Raw genomic sequence first — 19,347 nt, 5'->3', positions numbered from 1 at the left:
CAGCGGCATCTGCGTATCAAGAACGAATGCAAGGTGGTACCATGCCTGCATTCCGCAGTTGCGCTTGATCATCAGGACAAGAACCACAAATGAAAACACTTGAAGTAGGCCAAAAAGAAGCAAAACGCGAACCTTGGACCCCATATTATCGCTCGTGATGCCGACCAATTCTGAGTGATACTGGGCACTGGGGAAGAATACCATGATCACAATGTAGCAGCTATAAAAGAAAGGGACGGCAGCCTCCAAATATGCTGTCGCTACGAGGCATTCCATTGAGAAAAGCACCTCGAGTGTCTCTCGTAGTACATTGCTTCGTCTTGCTGACGACTGAGCGCGGTGTGAATCTATCTGCTTGGATGCGCCTTGGTTAAATGTTCTTTGCGTTTTTGCCGCTGGTTCAGGTACAACTTGACACATAGCTCCAATCCAATTTGTTGCACAAAACATTTCGAGCTGCCTGAAGGTTAAAGGATTTGCTGCTAGGATGGTAAGGTCCCTTGTAGGGGAGCTTCTGGTGTGTTTTGTGCCTGAAAGGTTGGCCAGTTTATCCAGATTATTCTTGTTGTCTCTTGATAGAGCATGCGGAAAACAAGAGTTCACTCGAACATCCGCACGAAGTTGTATATTAAATTTCTCTGGAGTTCGACACAACAGGGTCAAAGTTTTTGCCAAATCGTCATTTATCTGGGCATTGCCAATTACAACACGGAGTCTCAACATCGTAGTAAGCGTGCGCTTGTGGAGACCGTATAACATAATTGCTGTTTGTGATAGGTCTGTGGCTGTCACGGCAAAAGTTGATGTCGCGCTCTGCATGCAGGTCGCGATGTAGATGGCGTTGAAAAAGTCGACCGTGAAGATGACGGCTTCGGAGACCAGGTCTTCCATGTGTGTCATGCATCGAAGCACATTATTTTTTGCCACTACTTTCAGTATAGGTAGAAGGAGAATCACTACTGTTTGGTATCGTGAACCTTCAGCGTAGCGAAAGAGTGCTTCGTAGGCCGGGTAGATTGTGCCAACCGAAACTTGTATGCACACAAACATGAAGAAGCGTGCAAATTGATCCCAACGCTGCAAAATGTGGCGAAAAACACGACGGCCTACTGCGAGTCGATACGATATAGCCAGCAATGGGTAGAACACTGGACCCATCGTTATCGCGAAAAAGGGAACGGGGAACATGAAATGAACTGAAATAGTAGCAGAGCAGACGATGAACATACCGGATGCGCACAGTGACAGTAGAACTTGTCGGGGTCGAGATATAACAACACCATCGATAAGGAACCTAGATTGGTCCGAGACCAGGATGGCGATCGCGAATGTTACTATTCCAACACGAACCCAGAAGCCATAGTTTTCACGCCACCCCGCCGATGGATCTTGTAGAGGAACCGATGCTTGGATCAAAACAAGCGCGACTGTAGGCATCGGGGTGCCAATGCAAACAAGGAGAACGCGAGATAGCGAAGTACCCCTTGTATACTCATCGAGAGCAAACAGTCGCTGGATAGAGTACTTGCCACCATAGTAGCTGACTTGCACATGCTTCCACGTACGTAGAAGCCTTGAAAACCTGGCCCACCCGTGTGCATGTATAAGGACAAGGTTGATACACGACGGCGATGTTCCTTCTGGTGACGCCATACCTTACGTGGAATTGAGAAGCTATGTTGGCCAGGCTGCAGATAGGAACTATTATTGTGAGTGGAGAAAAACTAATAAGGGATGAAAAAGGGATGTTTTCGTCAACCACTTTCATCCCTTCAGGATAGGTATCCTGATATCTACTTCTCATCGGTGCGTGGAAATGAACACAATCGTGGACACAGTTACGTAATACGAGAAACTATTAATTAGTTGGCTTACACGTTGCCCTGCACGACTAACAACTAGACTTACTCGAAGGTCAAGGACTTGAGCAAGTTCTCCATGCCATCCATGGCGTGCGCAATCGCCTCCATCGAACTCGCGTACGAGATGCGCATGCCGAACTCGTCACCGAACTCCGAACCGGGCACCACGGCGACGTGAGAGCTTTGTAGCAGGTGCGCGCAGAAGTCGTCTACGCTCGCTAGCGTCACGCTCTTGTCGGCCGTGAACGCCTTCTTGCCCTTGAAGTAGCTCGACAGGTCAAGGAACACGTAGAACGCCGACGTAGGGTACGCGAAGCGCACGTTGGGCATGGCGGTCAGCCGCTTGACGATGTACTGGCGCTTCGTGTCGAGGTTCTTCATGACTTCCGTGATGCGGCGCTCGCCCTTCTCCATGCACTCGAGCTCGTACGTCAGCGCCTCCACTGCAGCCACCTGGCCCACCGTGTTTGGGCACGACGTCAGCTGCGCCTGCAGCAGCGTGCACGGGTCGATGTAGTACTTTGGTGCGGCCAGGTAGCCCACGCGCATGCCGGTCATGGCGTGCGCCTTGGAGAAGCCGTTCACCAGCAGCGTGCGCTCGTACATGCCCGGCAGCGTCGCGAAGCTCACGTGCTTGCGCTCCGGCACGCCCTCGTCCTGGTACAGCAGCTGCTCGTAGATCTCGTCCGAGACGACCACGACGTGGCGGAACTGCGGCTTGCGCAGCACGATCCGCTCCAGGTGCTCGGGGCTGTGCAGCGTGCCGGACGGGTTGCTCGCACAAGATGATGGCCTTGGCGTCTGGGTGCGCCGTCAGCGTCTTCTCCAGCTCCTCCGGGTTGATCAAGTAGTTCTCCTCGAGCGTCGTGCGCAGAGGAATGGGCTCCGCGTACACGAGCTTGACGATCTCCGGGTAGTTGAGCCAGTAGGGCGTCGGGATGATCACCTTCTGACCGGGACGGCACACCGTGTACAGCGCCTGGTACACGGACTGCTGCGCGCCGTTCGACACGAGCACCTCCGTGGCCGGGTCGTACCAGTACTGGCCTTCTCCAGGTACGTCGAGATGAGGCCGCGCAGCTCCACCAGGCCCTTCATGTGCGCGTACTTGATGTTGCCCTCGATCATGGCCTTGGCGCCAGCTCTCAGCACGCGCTCGTGTGGGTTGTAGTCGGGCTCGCCCACGCACAGCGACCACACCTGCTTGCCCTCGGCCTCCATTTGCTTGGTCTGGCCGTGGATCAGCACGGTCTTGGCAACCGTCACCTTCTGGAACATGGGGTTCAGCGGGTACTTGTCGGCCATGGAGATGTTGGTGCCGGTCTCGAGGCGGCCGGTCTTGCGCGTCAGCTCGGCCGCCGTCAGGGCCTCCTCGCTCTGCGCTGTCGCGTACGAACCCAGGACGCGCACGAAGGCGCACATCTCGCTGAGCCGCCGCATGACCGCCGCCATGTTGGCGTCCGTGAGGTGGCCCTGCACGTCTACGTAGAAGAGGTACTTGTACCTGCGGGTGTCCACCGCCTTCTCTCCATGCTGCTGCGGCGCTTGGCCGTCCCAGGGGCGGCTCTCGATCTTGGTCAGGTCCAGGTCGCGCTGCGAAGACGGCGAGCGCGCGGGTGAGCATACCCCTGGCCGTGCTGTCCTTGAAGCCGAAGACCAGCGACGTCTTGAAGTCGACGCCCGCCGTCTTCTTGTCATCCAGCGCCAGGTCCTCCTTCTTGGACAGCAGCAGGAATCGCGTGTACGCCGACGCGTCCTCCGGCACCGGCTCCCGTTGTTGTTGTTGCTGCTGCTGCTGGTCGTACTCGCCCACGACGTGCAGACCGTACTTGAGCAGCAGGTCGTAGTGGGCGTGAATGCTGCCGAGCGTGGACGACTCGATGGGCAGCACGGCGAAGTCCACGTCCTCGCGCTTGACGGCGGCGCACGCGTCCTCGGCGCGCTTGTAGGCTACGGCCGAGGCCGAGTTTTCCACGAAGTGGCGCGCGGCGCGCTCGGCCTCGCCGCCCTCGTACGCGATCTTGAGCTCAGTCCCCATGACTCGGGCTTGAAGTGGCTGGAGGATCGGGTCGCACGAGCTTACTGCAGACGCTGCCAATTGGGGAATGGGAGCTTCCTGACGCCAAGTCGCCAAAGCGGTCGGAGGACCGTGGGCTCCACCGTGTCGTGCGCGCGAGCAGCGCGATGTCCCTGACCTGCACTTGCACCGGGTGACAGCACCCGCGTCACCCGACAGGACTAACAGAGCGAGTCAAGCTAGCTTGACCGCCGCTGTGCATGATCAGCATCGGCAGCCTGCAATGCTTCAGTTTCGGTGTCGGCGACCCAGCAGCATGTTTGGTCGCAGACGCCCTGGCTATGGCGACCAAACGCTTGATTGGTCGCGGACGGCCTCTTTTATGGTCGCTATCCAAGCAGAAAACCCAAACTGGGTTTTATTAGAACCCTTCCAATTAATAAAAGGGGAAATTCCAAATTACGTCCGTAATTCCAAAAAAGCATCCGTAGAGAACCGTAATCACCATAAGAGAAGGCTGCGTGCACCAAACGTACACTGTGATAAACTCGTATAACAAACACACAGATCGAATGCACACAGTTATATTACTTCTACAGTCCTTCCGGTAAGATGGCTCGCAGCGAATTAGTTCAAAATTACGGACGTAATTTGGAATTTCCCCTTTTATTAATTGGAAGGGTTCTAATAAAACCCAGTTTGGGTTTTCTGCTTGGATAGCGACCATAAAAGAGGCCGTCCGCGACCAATCAAGCGTTTGGTCGCCATAGCCAGGGCGTCTGCGACCAAACATGCTGCTGGGTCGCCGACACCGAAACTGAAGCATTGCAGGCTGCCGATGCTGATCATGCACAGCGGCGGTCAAGCTAGCTTGACTCGCTCTGTTAGTCCTGTCGGGTGACGCGGGTGCTGTCACCCGGTGCAAGTGCAGGTCAGGGACATCGCGCTGCTCGCGCGCACGACACGGTGGAGCCCACGGTCCTCCGACCGCTTTGGCGACTTGGCGTCAGGAAGCTCCCATTCCCCAATTGGCAGCGTCTGCAGTAAGCTCGTGCGACCCGATCCTCCAGCCACTTCAAGCCCGAGTCATGGGGACTGAGCTCAAGATCGCGTACGAGGGCGGCGAGGCCGAGCGCGCCGCGCGCCACTTCGTGGAAAACTCGGCCTCGGCCGTAGCCTACAAGCGCGCCGAGGACGCGTGCGCCGCCGTCAAGCGCGAGGACGTGGACTTCGCCGTGCTGCCCATCGAGTCGTCCACGCTCGGCAGCATTCACGCCCACTACGACCTGCTGCTCAAGTACGGTCTGCACGTCGTGGGCGAGTACGACCAGCAGCAGCAGCAGCAACAACAACGGGAGCCGGTGCCGGAGGACGCGTCGGCGTACACGCGATTCCTGCTGCTGTCCAAGAAGGAGGACCTGGCGCTGGATGACAAGAAGACGGCGGGCGTCGACTTCAAGACGTCGCTGGTCTTCGGCTTCAAGGACAGCACGGCCAGGGGTATGCTCACCCGCGCGCTCGCCGTCTTCTCGCAGCGCGACCTGGACCTGACCAAGATCGAGAGCCGCCCCTGGGACGGCCAAGCGCCGCAGCAGCATGGAGAGAAGGCGGTGGACACCCGCAGGTACAAGTACCTCTTCTACGTAGACGTGCAGGGCCACCTCACGGACGCCAACATGGCGGCGGCCATGCGGCGGCTCAGCGAGATGTGCGCCTTCGTGCGCGTCCTGGGTTCGTACGCGACAGCGCAGAGCGAGGAGGCCCTGACGGCGGCCGAGCTGACGCGCAAGACCGGCCGCCTCGAGACCGGCACCAACATCTCCATGGCCGACAAGTACCCGCTGAACCCCATGTTCCAGAAGGTGACGGTTGCCAAGACCGTGCTGATCCACGGCCAGACCAAGCAAATGGAGGCCGAGGGCAAGCAGGTGTGGTCGCTGTGCGTGGGCGAGCCCGACTACAACCCACACGAGCGCGTGCTGAGAGCTGGCGCCAAGGCCATGATCGAGGGCAACATCAAGTACGCGCACATGAAGGGCCTGGTGGAGCTGCGCGGCCTCATCTCGACGTACCTGGAGAAGGCCAAGGGGCTCAAGTACGACCCGGCCACGGAGGTGCTCGTGTCGAACGGCGCGCAGCAGTCCGTGTACCAGGCGCTGTACACGGTGTGCCGTCCCGGTCAGAAGGTGATCATCCCGACGCCCTACTGGCTCAACTACCCGGAGATCGTCAAGCTCGTGTACGCGGAGCCCATTCCTCTGCGCACGACGCTCGAGGAGAACTACTTGATCAACCCGGAGGAGCTGGAGAAGACGCTGACGGCGCACCCAGACGCCAAGGCCATCATCTTGTGCAACCCGAGCAACCCGTCCGGCACGCTGCACAGCCCCGAGCACCTGGAGCGGATCGCGGCCGTGCTGCGCAAGCCGCAGTTCCGCCACGTCGTGGTCGTCTCGGACGAGATCTACGAGCAGCTGCTGTACCAGGACGAGGGCGTGCCGGAGCGCAAGCACGTGAGCTTCGCGACGCTGCCGGGCATGTACGAGCGCACGCTGCTGGTGAACGGCTTCTCCAAGGCGCACGCCATGACCGGCATGCGCGTGGGCTACCTGGCCGCACCAAAGTACTACATCGACCCGTGCACGCTGCTGCAGGCGCAGCTGACGTCGTGCCCAAACACGGTGGGCCAGGTGGCTGCAGTGGAGGCGCTGACGTACGAGCTCGAGTGCATGGAGAAGGGCGAGCGCCGCATCACGGAAGTCATGAAGAACCTCGACACGAAGCGCCAGTACATCGTCAAGCGGCTGACCGCCATGCCCAACGTGCGCTTCGCGTACCCTACGTCGGCGTTCTACGTGTTCCTTGACCTGTCGAGCTACTTCAAGGGCAAGAAGGCGTTCACGGCCGACAAGAGCGTGACGCTAGCGAGCGTAGACGACTTCTGCGCGCACCTGCTACAAAGCTCTCACGTCGCCGTGGTGCCCGGTTCGGAGTTCGGTGACGAGTTCGGCATGCGCATCTCGTACGCGAGTTCGATGGAGGCGATTGCGCACGCCATGGATGGCATGGAGAACTTGCTCAAGTCCTTGACCTTCGAGTAAGTCTAGTTGTTAGTCGTGCAGGGCAACGTGTAAGCCAACTAATTAATAGTTTCTCGTATTACGTAACTGTGTCCACGATTGTGTTCATTTCCACGCACCGATGAGAAGTAGATATCAGGATATCTATCCTGAAGGGATGAAAGTGGTTGACGAAAACATCCCTTATTAGTTTTTCTCCGTCGACTCACAGATACAATAATGAGAGGTTATCTTCTTAGGGGTAGGGATCACTATATTTGAGTGCACCATGCTATGGGGACGACGTCCCTCATTTATGTCTACCGACTGCGGTAACAGCTTTTTAAAACAAAGTTTGTTGTACTCCTAGTTAGTAAAAATAGGCAAACATCGCTACGGCACAATGAAGTCACCAGCACTGCAAGTCGAGCTCGAGGAGAGCGCCCACGCAACTTTGGACCATTGTCACGACGCACGTCCAGCCAATACAACTCGCGCTTACGCACCAAAGCAAAAAAGTTCAAAGTATGGCGTAATCGCAAGGGCTTCCATGAAACTACTCGTTACCAGGTTACTGCAGAAAAGATGCACTTGTTCCTACAAGAAGAAGTCGTCGACAGAAACGTTAGGACCAAGGGCTCCGATCGGAAAATCAGCGCTGTTATAGTTGAGATGTATGTTAACGCTATATCAGATTTGTACAGCGATCAGCAAAGTCGTGGAGCGAACACACATCCACATCCCCGAAACAGTCTCACCAAGGCGCTGTTGATATCGCTGGAGCGCGAAAAGCATGAAAACAATAAACGCGAGTACGGCGATCGAGGCGTTGGGTCACTGTTGGATGGCTACTGCACTACAAGCGACCTCGTCTCCATATCGCGATACAACATGAATTTAAATACTGGTCCTGATTTGTGAAACCGGATGAGTCATTTGTTGTGTCATGCGTGCCTTCTGAGAGGCGAGTCGGTACATAACCTGGGGCTTCCCGACCTTTTCTGTAGTGGGTCTAACTTGACTCACTACTTTAGCTTACACGTTGCGCTACGTGTGTGAGGAAGCGTAAGTACTTAGTAATTACTTGAGTTAATTATATTTGAATACACAAATATAATTTAAATCAGATAAAACTCCAAGTGACTTAGATTAGGTAAAATGAGAACTGTATTGTTTGTGAATTGATCTTCCTCCTAAATCTGCTAAAACTGTTTATCATCAATGAAAGGGATTGACAGCGGCTGGCCCGCTAATATGCACGTCTCTAATTGGTAGAAAGATGCTGCTTTCTACCAATAGGATTTTTGGGTACTCATTGTGGTGGCCCACTTCAATGTATCCATTAGTGTGACTTACACCAAGGTGAGGAAGTATCTAAAACTTTTAACAGATATTTATCTGTTAAAATCACAAGTGGCTTGTAGCCACTTGTGCGTGTAACCCCGTTACACCATCCCCCCTTATGGTTAGACGCGCGGGGTCTCCGCACGTCAATCTTCTGAATTGACCATTCGTCAATTCTCCACGTTTGGAGAAGAAACAAGCGCTCATTCAACGATGAGCGCGCCCCAGAAGAAGAACCCGAAGGCGGTGGAGAGTCATCTCTCCATCGATGACTACTTCGAGCGCCAGAAGGCGAAGTATGGCGACGTCGTCGACTTCGACGACGATGATGAAGACATGGAGGACGAGAAGGACTCATCCTCAAAGCGCAAAGCCTCAGTGTCGAGCGAATCGCTCGACCCTCATGCCAAGAACATTCGCCCGCTTGAAGGGGACGAATCGGACGCTTCGAGTTCGAAGCGTTCGCGTACTGAGAGCGATACCCCACTCGCTTCCGCTGGGGCTCTCAGTACTCCGCGCGCTGCTGCTGCAGCGCGCGATCCATGGATGCCGTCCGCGTCCGAGATCGCGGACCGGTATGGGAACTCGGTACCTCCGAATGAGGTGCCGCTGTACGTATGCAGCGCCATCAAAGATGACACCGTGGCTGCCGAGCTGCACTTCGATGCGGAAACGCATCAAAGGCGCGATTATTACATCGGACTCTTCCATGAGATCCGATGGTTCCAAAGCAAGAAGACATCTTCTCGCAGCAAAGTGCTCGAGTGGCAGGCACTTTGTCAAAGTTGGAATGCTTTTGTTGAGAACTTCAACAAGAAGCCGAATGCTTACCGTGATCGGATTAAGCAAGCGCGTGATCGCTTCGAGACGTACTCGAAGCGTGGAACGTTGGAGCAACTCCACGTTGCAGCGGAAGAAGCGAACGTGCCGTGCACTGTGCCCGAGGGCTTTCAGTGCGCGAAGTGCTTCCCAGGCGCAGTCCGCTTGAGCGACCGCGACCTGAACGGGTACGCGTCGTTCCGTGTGCCCGAGAGTCTCAAAGAGCTCCGTGCTAAATTCTTAGCACGTGAGGGTTCGGGCGCTAACGATGATCGCAGCGCTCGCACTACTTCCGCTGCGCCAGCGCGTAGTGCTCATCGTACGCCCTCACCATTTCCGGAATGTCCTCCAGCAAGAATTCCGCGGCTTCCATGTATCTTGATGGGGAGGAAATCCTCTCCAACGAATACGAAAACGAGCCCCTTGAGGGTTCGTTTTCGGGATACTATGGTCAACAATCCGCTCAACAATCCAGCGGGTTGAGCCACGGGCGTCACGGATCGGCGGTGGCGGGGGTGAGAACACGCCCCGGGTATGGTCAGCCCCGGGCTGATCAGTACACGTCTCTCCACGACCGGGTGACCGCCGTGGAGGGTCTGCAGTGCGCTGAGTTCGCCGCCCTGAAACAGGAGCTGGCGAACCAGGACGCCCAAGTCGCGGTGGTCTCGCAGACCGCCTCGAATATCCAGGTCGAGTTGGGGACCCAGATGAAGGGGTTGCTCCAGCGCGTCCGCGCGCTGGAGGAGAGGTTGCTCGTCGCCGATGCCAAGGCTTCCGCTTCTGCCTCGGCTCCTGCCGAGGCTTCGGGTCAGCCGAGCTAGATGGCTCGTGCTGCAGGTATGGCTTCAGCCGTCCGACGTAAAAGGTCAGGTGGAGGCGCATGCTAGACGGTATGTCTAGCGTGTATGCCGTGCCAACACAGTGAACGGCCCGATGAAGCGCGGAGCAAGCAAGCTTGCTCCGAAGTCCGAAACTGCATGTTTAGGCAGGTTTTGCGTAGCTAACAAAATCAATGAACTAACTTTGAATTCATTTGTGTTGCCTCTGCCCACATTGTCTGCGTTCAGCTTCTGTTGATCAACAGAAGCTGCTATTGTGTCTTGGACAAACCGGATTACGGCTTGTCTTTTGGTAAGGAAGTTGATTGCATCCGAGCTGAAGTCATTCAGCTCGCTCTCCGCTAGAGGCCCGGCCTCTGCGTGGTTCTTTGCGGTGTCTGCGCCCTGCGCAGACCCGTGGTCCTTGTCCTTGTTGTTGGGGGAATCTGCGCCCTGCGCAGACTCATGTGGTTTGTCCATTGTTGCAGCTGACACTGTGCAAGTGTCAGCGGTTTTCTGCGGCTTCTGTATTGCAGTCGTAGATCCTCCCCCACTTAAAGTGGGAGCCATCACTCCGAGTAAACTCGGTAGACGTGGATGCCGCATCGCTCCAGTATTGCAACGAGTGAGCGTAGCCCTTCAACATATCGACGAGCACGCGATTCACGCGCTCGGTTTGACCGTCCGTCTGCGGATGATCCGCAGTCGACATTGAAAGTTGACTCCCAAGAAGTGTAAACACTTCTTGCCACAGGTGCGCTGTGAAGCGCGGGTCTCTGTCCGACACGATGTCGCTCGGCATGCCATGGTGTTTGAACACCATGTCGACGAACAGACGGGCCGTCTGTTTCGCGGTCACTTCTGCCGGCACCGCAGCAAGATGTACCATCTTGCTGAAGCGGTCGACGAAGACCACAACACCGGTGTTCCCTCCGTTGTCCGGGGGAAGACCAAAGATGAAGTCCAAAGACATGGACTTCCAACACCCCGACGGAGTCGGTAGTGATTGTAAAGGAGCCTGCGCGAATGGCGCAGGCTTTACGCGTTGGCATACCTCGCAAGCACGGATGTACTTGCGCACCCACTTATACTGGTGGTGCCAGTAGAAGTCGCGCGTGAGAAGGACGTAAGTCTTCTCACGTCCGAGATGTCCCGCGGTCGGGGCATCATGATACTCGTACATGATCCTGAGTCGCAGGTCATGGTCATTTGGCACGACAACGCGATCCGCGTTGTCGTCGACTGCATTGTAAAGCAGTATTCCGTCGTGCACTCGATAGCGGTGTGCACACGCACGAAGGTGCTTGGGCAGCTTCTGACGGGACTTGTCAGAAGGCGCTGTGCCATAGGCCAGCAAGAGTTTCGTGTCCGCGTCGTGCGCGTACGCGGCCTTCACATCATCCAACAGAGACGATGTGGGTTTGCTCGATCGCATGGCGTCAATGGCATTGACTTCAGCAGCTTCTGCGTAGTCCGGCCGACGTGATAACGCGTCGGCCACTACATTCAATCTTCCGGGTTTGTATTCGACCCGGAAGTTATACTCCGCAAAGAATGAGAGCCATCTCGCCATTCTTTGTGATATGTGTGGTGACGTCACTGCAGTGCGCAGTGATGCATGGTCGATGTAGACCACAAACGGTCTACTTCCAAGCAAATACAGTCGAAACTTTGCGAGTGCGTACTTCATGGCAAGGAGTTCCTTGTCATGCACCGGGTAGTTGCGCTCAGCTGGCTTCAGCAGACGCGATTGGTAGTAGACGACACGATCACGGCCCTCGTGATCGTGCTGCATCAACGCGCATCCGATCGCGAAATCGGATGCGTCACACACTACGTGAAATGGGCGATCTTGGTCAGCCACTGCCAAGATCGGTGCCTCAGTCAAGCCCCGCTTGACAGCATCGAATGCCTTTTGGCAATCGGGTGTCCAATTCCACACAGCTTCCTTCTTAAGAAGCTGTGACAGCGGGCGGATCTTGCCCGCGTAATCCTCCACGTACTTGCACAAGTACGTGGCCAAGTCAAGGAACTGCCTCAGTTCCTTGACACTTGAAGGCGTTGGCCATTCATTAATCACTCTGACCTTTTCCGGGTCAGGGCGAACACCATTCTTCCCTACGAGACACCCGAGGACGGGTATCTCGCTCGCCCCGAAGATACACTTCTTCAGGTTCGCGTAGAGCTTATGCTTTCGCATAAGCTCAAGTAGCTTCCGGAGATGCACCCTGTGCATCTCTACGTTGGTCTTCCCGTCCACAGCCCGGCTGTGGATGAACACATCATCAAAGTAGCTCGGCGCGAAGTCGCGCACCGAGCGCAACAAGTGCGTCACGCACCTGTTGAAAGTCGCAGGGGCATTCTTAAGCCCCTGCATTACTAGCCATTCCCAGAGCATGCCGCTTGGCGTGCTCAGTGCCGTGCCATTCCCAGAGCATGCCGCTTGACGTGCTCACTGCATTCCTAGCCATTCCCAGAGCATGCCGCTTGGCGTGCTCACTGCCGTGAGAGGGATATCGCTCTCACGCATTAGGATTTGATAGAATCCATCTCGCAAGTCGAGAGCACTGTAAACGGTGCTCCCGGCCATCGAATCGATGATAACATCTTTTCGCGGTATCGGCGTCTGCGCCGGTACCGTCGCATCGTTCAGCTTGTTATACGCATGAACGATGCGACATCCGCCCTGTGGCTTTTTGACACAGAATGTCGGAGCACTGTGCGGGGACTTCGATTCCCGCACTTGTCCTGCTTTGCGACGACTTTCAAAGAAGTCGTCGATCGCTTTTACTTGTTCTCGCGGCAGTGGCCACTGCTGCGTGACACAGTACTTCGTGCCCGGCACGAGATCAATCTCGTGTTGATTACCCTTATCCTGTGGAAGCTTCGCAGGAATCTCTTCCGGGAGTACGTCTTTGTACTCCCTCAATAATTCGTAATAGGGACTCGACTTCAGCGAGTCCCAACCTTGTTCCTCGAAGCGCTCTCGCTTCGTCTTCGCACTGAGAGTGTCTTCACTCTCAGTGGTACTTCCCATGAAGAGCTGAGACAGCTCTTCACTCTCGCTCTCCGTTCTTTTGCTGTTCGAAAGAACGCAGACCTGCTCGATGCGTCCATCGTGCAAGTCGCGTGTGAATCGCTTCCAGCTCATGGCTGGAAGCGAAGTCAACTCCGACGCCGTCGTCGGAGGACTAGCGAGTTCCATCTCACGATACTGGAATCCAGTATCGGTGCGCGTCAAGACGCTTAGCATCTCGACATCCGGCGTCACCGCCTCAGTCTGCCCAGCAGACTGTTCTTGTTGCGTCTCGGTCCCGGACCGAGACTTGCGCAGCGTTCTCCGCATGCGCCGTCTTCTTGTTGTGCGGAGCCGGGCTCCGCACAGTTGTTCTTCTGATCCAGGCCCGGCTGTGGACAGTTGTTCGCCGGCGGACCCTGTCCGCGGGCGCGCGGTATCAAGCCCGGCTTGACCGCATGTTCCTTCGTGCAGCCCGGCTACACGGAAATGTGTTCCTTCGCCGGCAGACCCTGTCTGCGGGCGCGCGATATCAAGCCTGGCTTGACCGCATTTTCCTTCGTGCAGCCCGGCTGCGCGACAGCATGCAAATTGCGTCAGTGCGGTACGTTTGCAACCGTCCGCACTGTTTGCAGCGTCAACTCCCGGAGTTGACACGCCTTCGTCACCTCGACGCCATTCATGGCGGAGCCCCTCATTACCGAGGGTGCGTCGGCTCCCGGAGCCGACGCGTCGTTGTCGACCTGACCTCTTCGGGTCAGGGACCGTCCCTTACACGCTTGAACGTGGGTATTGGTTCCCGGAACCAGTACATCTTTTTCTACTGACGTCGGCAGCATTGCCGACGTTGGTCTCACTTGTGCGCGCCCTCGCGCACTTCTTGGGCACTCCGGGACAGCAGCATTAAGCGCTGTCTCGACTGGTGAGCCGCGCGCGCACCTGCTGGTGCGTGCGCTGCGGTAACAGGGCCATCGCTCTCTGTTCCGCTGTCGCGGCCGAAGCGCACGAGTGTGCGCTTCTTCCAGTCTATCGCCGGATCATGCCGTGCAAGCCACGGCATGCCCATTACCACGTCGAACTTATCGTCCAGGTCCAGGACGATAAAGTGTTCGACAAACACTTGTTGTTTGTACGAGAAGCGCACGTTCACGACGCGCTTCTCGGTCGTCACGATGGCACCTGTTGCCAGTCGTACCTCCAGCGAGGTACATTTACCTCCTCGAAGTCAAGTCTGGGCAGGATTCGTAGTCGAACAAAGTTGTTCGACGCGCCTGAATCTATCAAAGCTCGAAGAGAGTCACTCGCTCTCTTCGAGTAAACCTTCAAGATGACTAGGTTCGGCCTGTCATCTTGTTTCTTGCAGTGAGAGCTAGTCTCACTGGGGGCTGCAGTCCTCAGTGTCGCGTGCCCGATGTCGGCACGCGCGACTGCATTACCAGTAGGGCCCCCAGCGCCTACAGGATGTTCGCGTTTTTTGTTGGCCCGCGGCGACGCCTAGCATCGCCACGACGGCCACCTCCAGGGGGCATGGGAGCTGTGCACTCCCGTGCAAAGCGACCGATCCTTCCGCAACGGAAGCATCGCACTTTGCCTCCCTGCTGCTGGTAACCAGCAGTTGTTGCGTTCGAGAGGTCCATTGGTTCCGGACCTCCCGTCCTCGCTACCGGGCGCGGTTGCTGCCTCGGCGCATTTGCATGGAGTTTAGCCTGCCGCAGGCTAAACTCTTCTTGCATGGTAAGAGTGATCGCAGCTTCGAGAGTACTCGGGTACTCTCGGAAGAGATAGGTCTTCACAGGCCCATCTCTAAGCCCCTTCATGAACGTGACGACCTTGGTCGCCTCGTCAATCGGGTTAGTCACGATATTTGATACCAAATATCGTGCGCGCTGCGCGTAAGCATGGACGTCATGCTTACCCTGCTGAAGGTCGAGGAACTCCGCCCTCGACCGGAACTCGTTTTACGGGGGCTCAAACGCTTGTTTGAGCTCCTCTTTGAACACTTCGTACGTGCTGAAGCACGTAGGATCGGAGAGTCGGCGTCCATACGCCCAACTCCTTGCGCGTCCGCCAAGGCAGGACATGGCGAACGCGACCTTCGACAGCGGGTCGACGATGCGTCGAGCCGCTATGGCTGTGTCGAGTTCGACAAGCCATCGGAGGAGAGGCTCGCCCTCTCTTCCCACGTAATTGCTCACGTTCAATTTCAATGATTAAGCACGCGGTGTCGTCCCTGACGACGCCGTCCCTGAGGAAGCAGCGTCACGCTGCTCCTTCAAGATGAACCCCAGAGCAACACCATGTTGCTCCGTCGGCGATAGCGTACGCAGCATCGTAGCTATCGCCGCTTCTCCAATGACTGTTGACAGTCCTTGGAGGGCTTCCCACTCTGGGTCAGACAGGTGGGGGCAGTCTGCGCGTGCAACATGCGTTGCAGGCGTGTTGGAGCTCTCCATGGGCACCTCCGTGCTCATGTGGTTCTCGGCTCCGCGTTCGTACACCGCGTACGAACGTCAAGCAGTCGGTCGTTGGACGGACTACAAAGTGCTACCAGGTGTAGTGGGTCTAACTTGACTCACTATTTTAGCTTACACGTTGCGCAACGTGTATGAGGAAGCGTAAGTACTTAGTAATTACTTAGGTTAATTATATTTGAATACACAAATATAATTTAAATCAGATAAAACTCCAAGTGACATAGATTAGGTAAAATGAGAACTGTATTGTTTGTGAATTGATCTTCCTCCTAAATCTGCTAAAACGGTTTATCATCTATGAAAGGAATTGACAGCGGCTGGCCCGCTAATATGCACGTCTCTAATTGGTAGAAAGATGCTGCTTTCTACCAATAGGATTTTTGGGTACTTATTGTGGTGGCCCACCTCAATGTATCCATTGGTGTAACTTACACCAAGGCGAGGAAGTATCTAAAACTTTTAACAGATATCTTATCTGTTAAAATCACAAGTGGCTTGTAGCCACTTGTGCGTGTGACCCCGTTACATTTTCATTGTGCTTCTTGAGCATGAAGGCTTCACCGAATGCCGCGCGTTAGTGATAATCATGGACCAAGGTAAAACAAATCAGTTTGGCCGTCGAGAATTTGGATCATGTATTAGACATCACAATGTGGAGGTTTGTCCTATTGGAGCTCTCGGGTTTTACTTCTTCTTTCGTTGGTGCGTGCAAATGGAAGAGATTCCTGACTTTTTGAACCCAGCAAAATGGTACGACGTTAATGTTATGAAGTTTCGTAAGGATCCCACAAAAGCGATGACGTACCGTTCCCGCTATGACGCTACTGTGAAAACCTTTACCGCGCTCGGTATGCACTCGAAGGCGAAGACACATGCTGCCCGTTGGCCTGGGTCCAGAATGACTGAGCTTGCAGGGGCTATAGAGTCACAGATCCGGCGGTTAGGACGGTGGAATGCTTCAGCAATGGAGGGGTGCTACCTCGGTGTGTTGCCGAGGGAGGCTATACGGTCGCTTCCTTGGTTTCCGCCTGACCGACGCACGTTCTACTTGGAAAACCAAAATGGAAACATAGAAGTCACCCCAAACAATGCATTTACACGAAGTTGTTCCTGACGTAATGGAGCTCCTAAGTCAACAGCACCACCAAACACTTGCACATATCGACAACAAAATCAGCGAAGTTGGATCGTCGGTATTAAATATGAAACAAGCATTGACAAAACTTACCTCAGGATCAACAGTCCTACGCCTCAGCGTTGACTGGGGTGCATCAGTCCCTGCGATGCATCCTCCAGAAGCTCCATCTCATCCAGCGCAGGCGCCCCCAATGTACAAGCTACTGCGGTCGCTGAAGACAGTGCATCAGGTCTGGCAAGAATGATCGGCGGGGACACACGGTGGCCCAACAGTAAGAGACCTGAAAGAAAGACATGGCACAGCTTGGCGCAGCAACCCTGCCGAAAAACTCTTCTTTTTCCGTCGAAAACGTATTATTGATCGCATAATTATCCTAACAGAGCAGCAAAATATCAGTCCACAACAAGCGGTATGGATGTTGGAGACTCAACGCACACAATCAGAACTTACACGGAATGCATTAAGCGACAGCATGAGAACGAGGCAGTAGCAGCAACTACAGAGCAAGTGTTAATTAGATACCGTACACACGAATACTAATACAATTTATACCAATTGCCCACTTACAATCACACGTCATGGCTACAGCAGTGTACGCAGCACGTCTCCATGACCATGCAATACGCTATAGTGGCTGCAGCGCCACTCCGACACCGAAACACGTCGCCACGGCGGCTGCACTTCAACACGTCGCCATGGCGGCTGCATCACAACACGCTATCATGGCTGCAGCTACAACGCAAGCGGCAATGAGCTGTCAGAAATACTACTGATAACATTACACAGTACATACCCGTCACGGTGTCGAGAGCAAGATCAGCAACACCAATGTGGACGAGAGCGCCCGACGCCGCCCACCACAGCCACATACTTCCGCCCTTCTGCACACGACCGTCAGGCATGCACGCCGTGGTGCAGAGCTGGCCAGCGCCGCCGCCACACCCTCGTCGAACCGCCGACTCACGCCCAGCGCCAGCTTCTCGTCGATCACGCGGATACAGGCGTCGCACACGCGGTAATCCTCCGACCGATCTCCTGCGCTCGATCTCGCAGCAGTCCGTACAGTACAGTACCCCTCCAGGCCTCTGTGCAGTCTAACGACCTGCCTTGTAGATGAACTTGGCGCGGCTGCAAGAGCAGCCGGTGCAGACCACAGCCCCGCAGCGTCGGCAGTGGTGGCGGCAGATCCAGGTCTCGCTATCCTCGCGCTGCACGCCGACCTCCTAGGTCCTCGCCCCTAGCTCTAGCGGTCTTTGTGGCGCGGCCGAGTGCCATGTCTGGTCGCACCGCTAGCACCGGTCCGCCGTTTCCTTGCTGGGCTTCTCTGCTCCTTTACTCTTTGGTAACTGAGAGCAAATATTAGCCAATGCGTTACATTGGTTATAACCATGTTATGGAACTTCAGATAACTCGTGCTATCCGAGGGACGGGTCGGGGACGAGGCAGGGACGAGACGAAGACGGCGCACCCATTCGTCTTCCGATAATAGTTCCTATCTGAAGTCTAGCCAACCAATATCACGAGTAACCCCATTAATGTAAAACTTTTCACGACTGACCCCATAAGAGAGCACATGTTAGCGACTTGATTTTGATAGGCTGTTCACGTTGAAGTGAAGAAAACAATAATACACTTCTTGAGTATAATGACGTGGAGCTTGGGTGGCCCTGGGTTCGAGCCTCCTATCGCTAACATAAAGAGATGGAGATAAGCAGGGTTGGTCTCGTATGGCTCTTTCGCCGGGAAGCTATTAACGTTCGAGTCATCTTCGCTTCAGCTCCAGCCTGTACAGAATTTCTTCGTGAGTATAGGTTCAATGAAAATAAGACCATCCGGCAGTTTGTCTCGGCGGGGCACAAGAAAATTGGAGTGGGGGTGTGGGCGTGCGTCGGAGCTGTGTCAGTGGCGAGTGTATTTAACTAAACGGCACGCAGAAAACAACAAAACGTCAAAGCAAAGCAACGCGTGCACATCAAAAACTCATTTTGCCCACCGGGTGCCTAGTTTGTTAGTGAAACAAATCTCCAACATTTCACCGGTTGTGACTCAGTCGGTCAATGTTCTGCTGATTTGCTGATGGAATTTCCCGGATTCCAAGGCTCCATCATTTAGGACTTAAGTACTACGCGGGCGCGGGTGGCATCATCTGTCAAGACGATTCACAATTCAAATGTAGCCCATCGCCCGGCGTTGGTTCACATAACTATTGGAAAGGCTAAAACCATGATGGTAGGTGCTTCAGCAACCTACGTGGAGTTGCCAGCATTTTTACGGTCGTTCGAACACCAAAATCCTGGTTCTCGTGATTGTTTTCAGCTGGATAGTCAATGGCGTTTTTTTTTCCGCGCGTTTCTGTTTATTGGGCACTGGTTCTCGAGCACGATAACTGGGTACCTATTCTTCAGTGCGATGACACACAGATGGAGCATTCGAACTACAGCGGTGTATGCCTGTTAGAGATCGGTAAAGATGGAGACTGGAAGAACGTTCCGATTGCTGCTGCCTTCATCCACAAAGAGACTGCCGAGGATTTCGAGTGGGGTTTTGCTAACTGTGTAGTCACAGGCATAAAACTAAACGACAGAGCCGTGTTTACAGATAGGGGGAAACAGCGTGGACCGCAGAAGGAAGTGTCGTCACTGGAAGCGACTCAAAGCCGGAGTCGCTGAGCAAGGGGGAGGCTGTTAAGGCCCAGTCCAAGGGCCTGTGAAGAGAAGTGGACTACGTGTGTGTGGTGTCGTGCCTGCATATTCAAGAGGGGTGAATCGGGCGGAGACACGTGCGGACTGAGACTTGCCAA

At 55.1% G+C, this 19,347-nt stretch overlaps 2 protein-coding genes across 2 annotated transcripts; one reads left to right on the top strand and one right to left on the bottom strand.

The window, feature by feature from the left end:
- Window positions 1-1,904: 1,904 nt before the first annotated feature.
- Window positions 1,905-3,900, bottom strand: IUM83_13903 (Aspartate aminotransferase; the record flags this gene model as incomplete). Its single annotated transcript, XM_067938605.1, has 4 exons — window positions 1,905-2,579; window positions 2,632-2,856; window positions 2,949-3,406; window positions 3,489-3,900. The coding sequence occupies 4 exons, from the start codon at window positions 3,898-3,900 to the stop codon at window positions 1,905-1,907; spliced, it is 1,770 nt and encodes a 589-aa protein (XP_067785658.1).
- A 1,067-nt stretch (window positions 3,901-4,967) lies between these two features.
- Window positions 4,968-6,980, top strand: IUM83_13902 (Aspartate aminotransferase; the record flags this gene model as incomplete). Its single annotated transcript, XM_067938604.1, has 1 exon — window positions 4,968-6,980. The coding sequence occupies one exon, from the start codon at window positions 4,968-4,970 to the stop codon at window positions 6,978-6,980; it is 2,013 nt and encodes a 670-aa protein (XP_067785648.1).
- Between the last annotated feature and the right edge of the window lie 12,367 nt (window positions 6,981-19,347).

Source organism: Phytophthora cinnamomi, assembly GCF_018691715.1.
Source record: "Phytophthora cinnamomi strain GKB4 chromosome Unknown Contig77, whole genome shotgun sequence".
NCBI classification, from domain to species: Eukaryota; Oomycota; class Peronosporomycetes; order Peronosporales; family Peronosporaceae; genus Phytophthora; species Phytophthora cinnamomi.
Note: the sequence above shows the minus strand (reverse complement) of the source record. Positions and strands in the feature narration are given on the sequence as shown.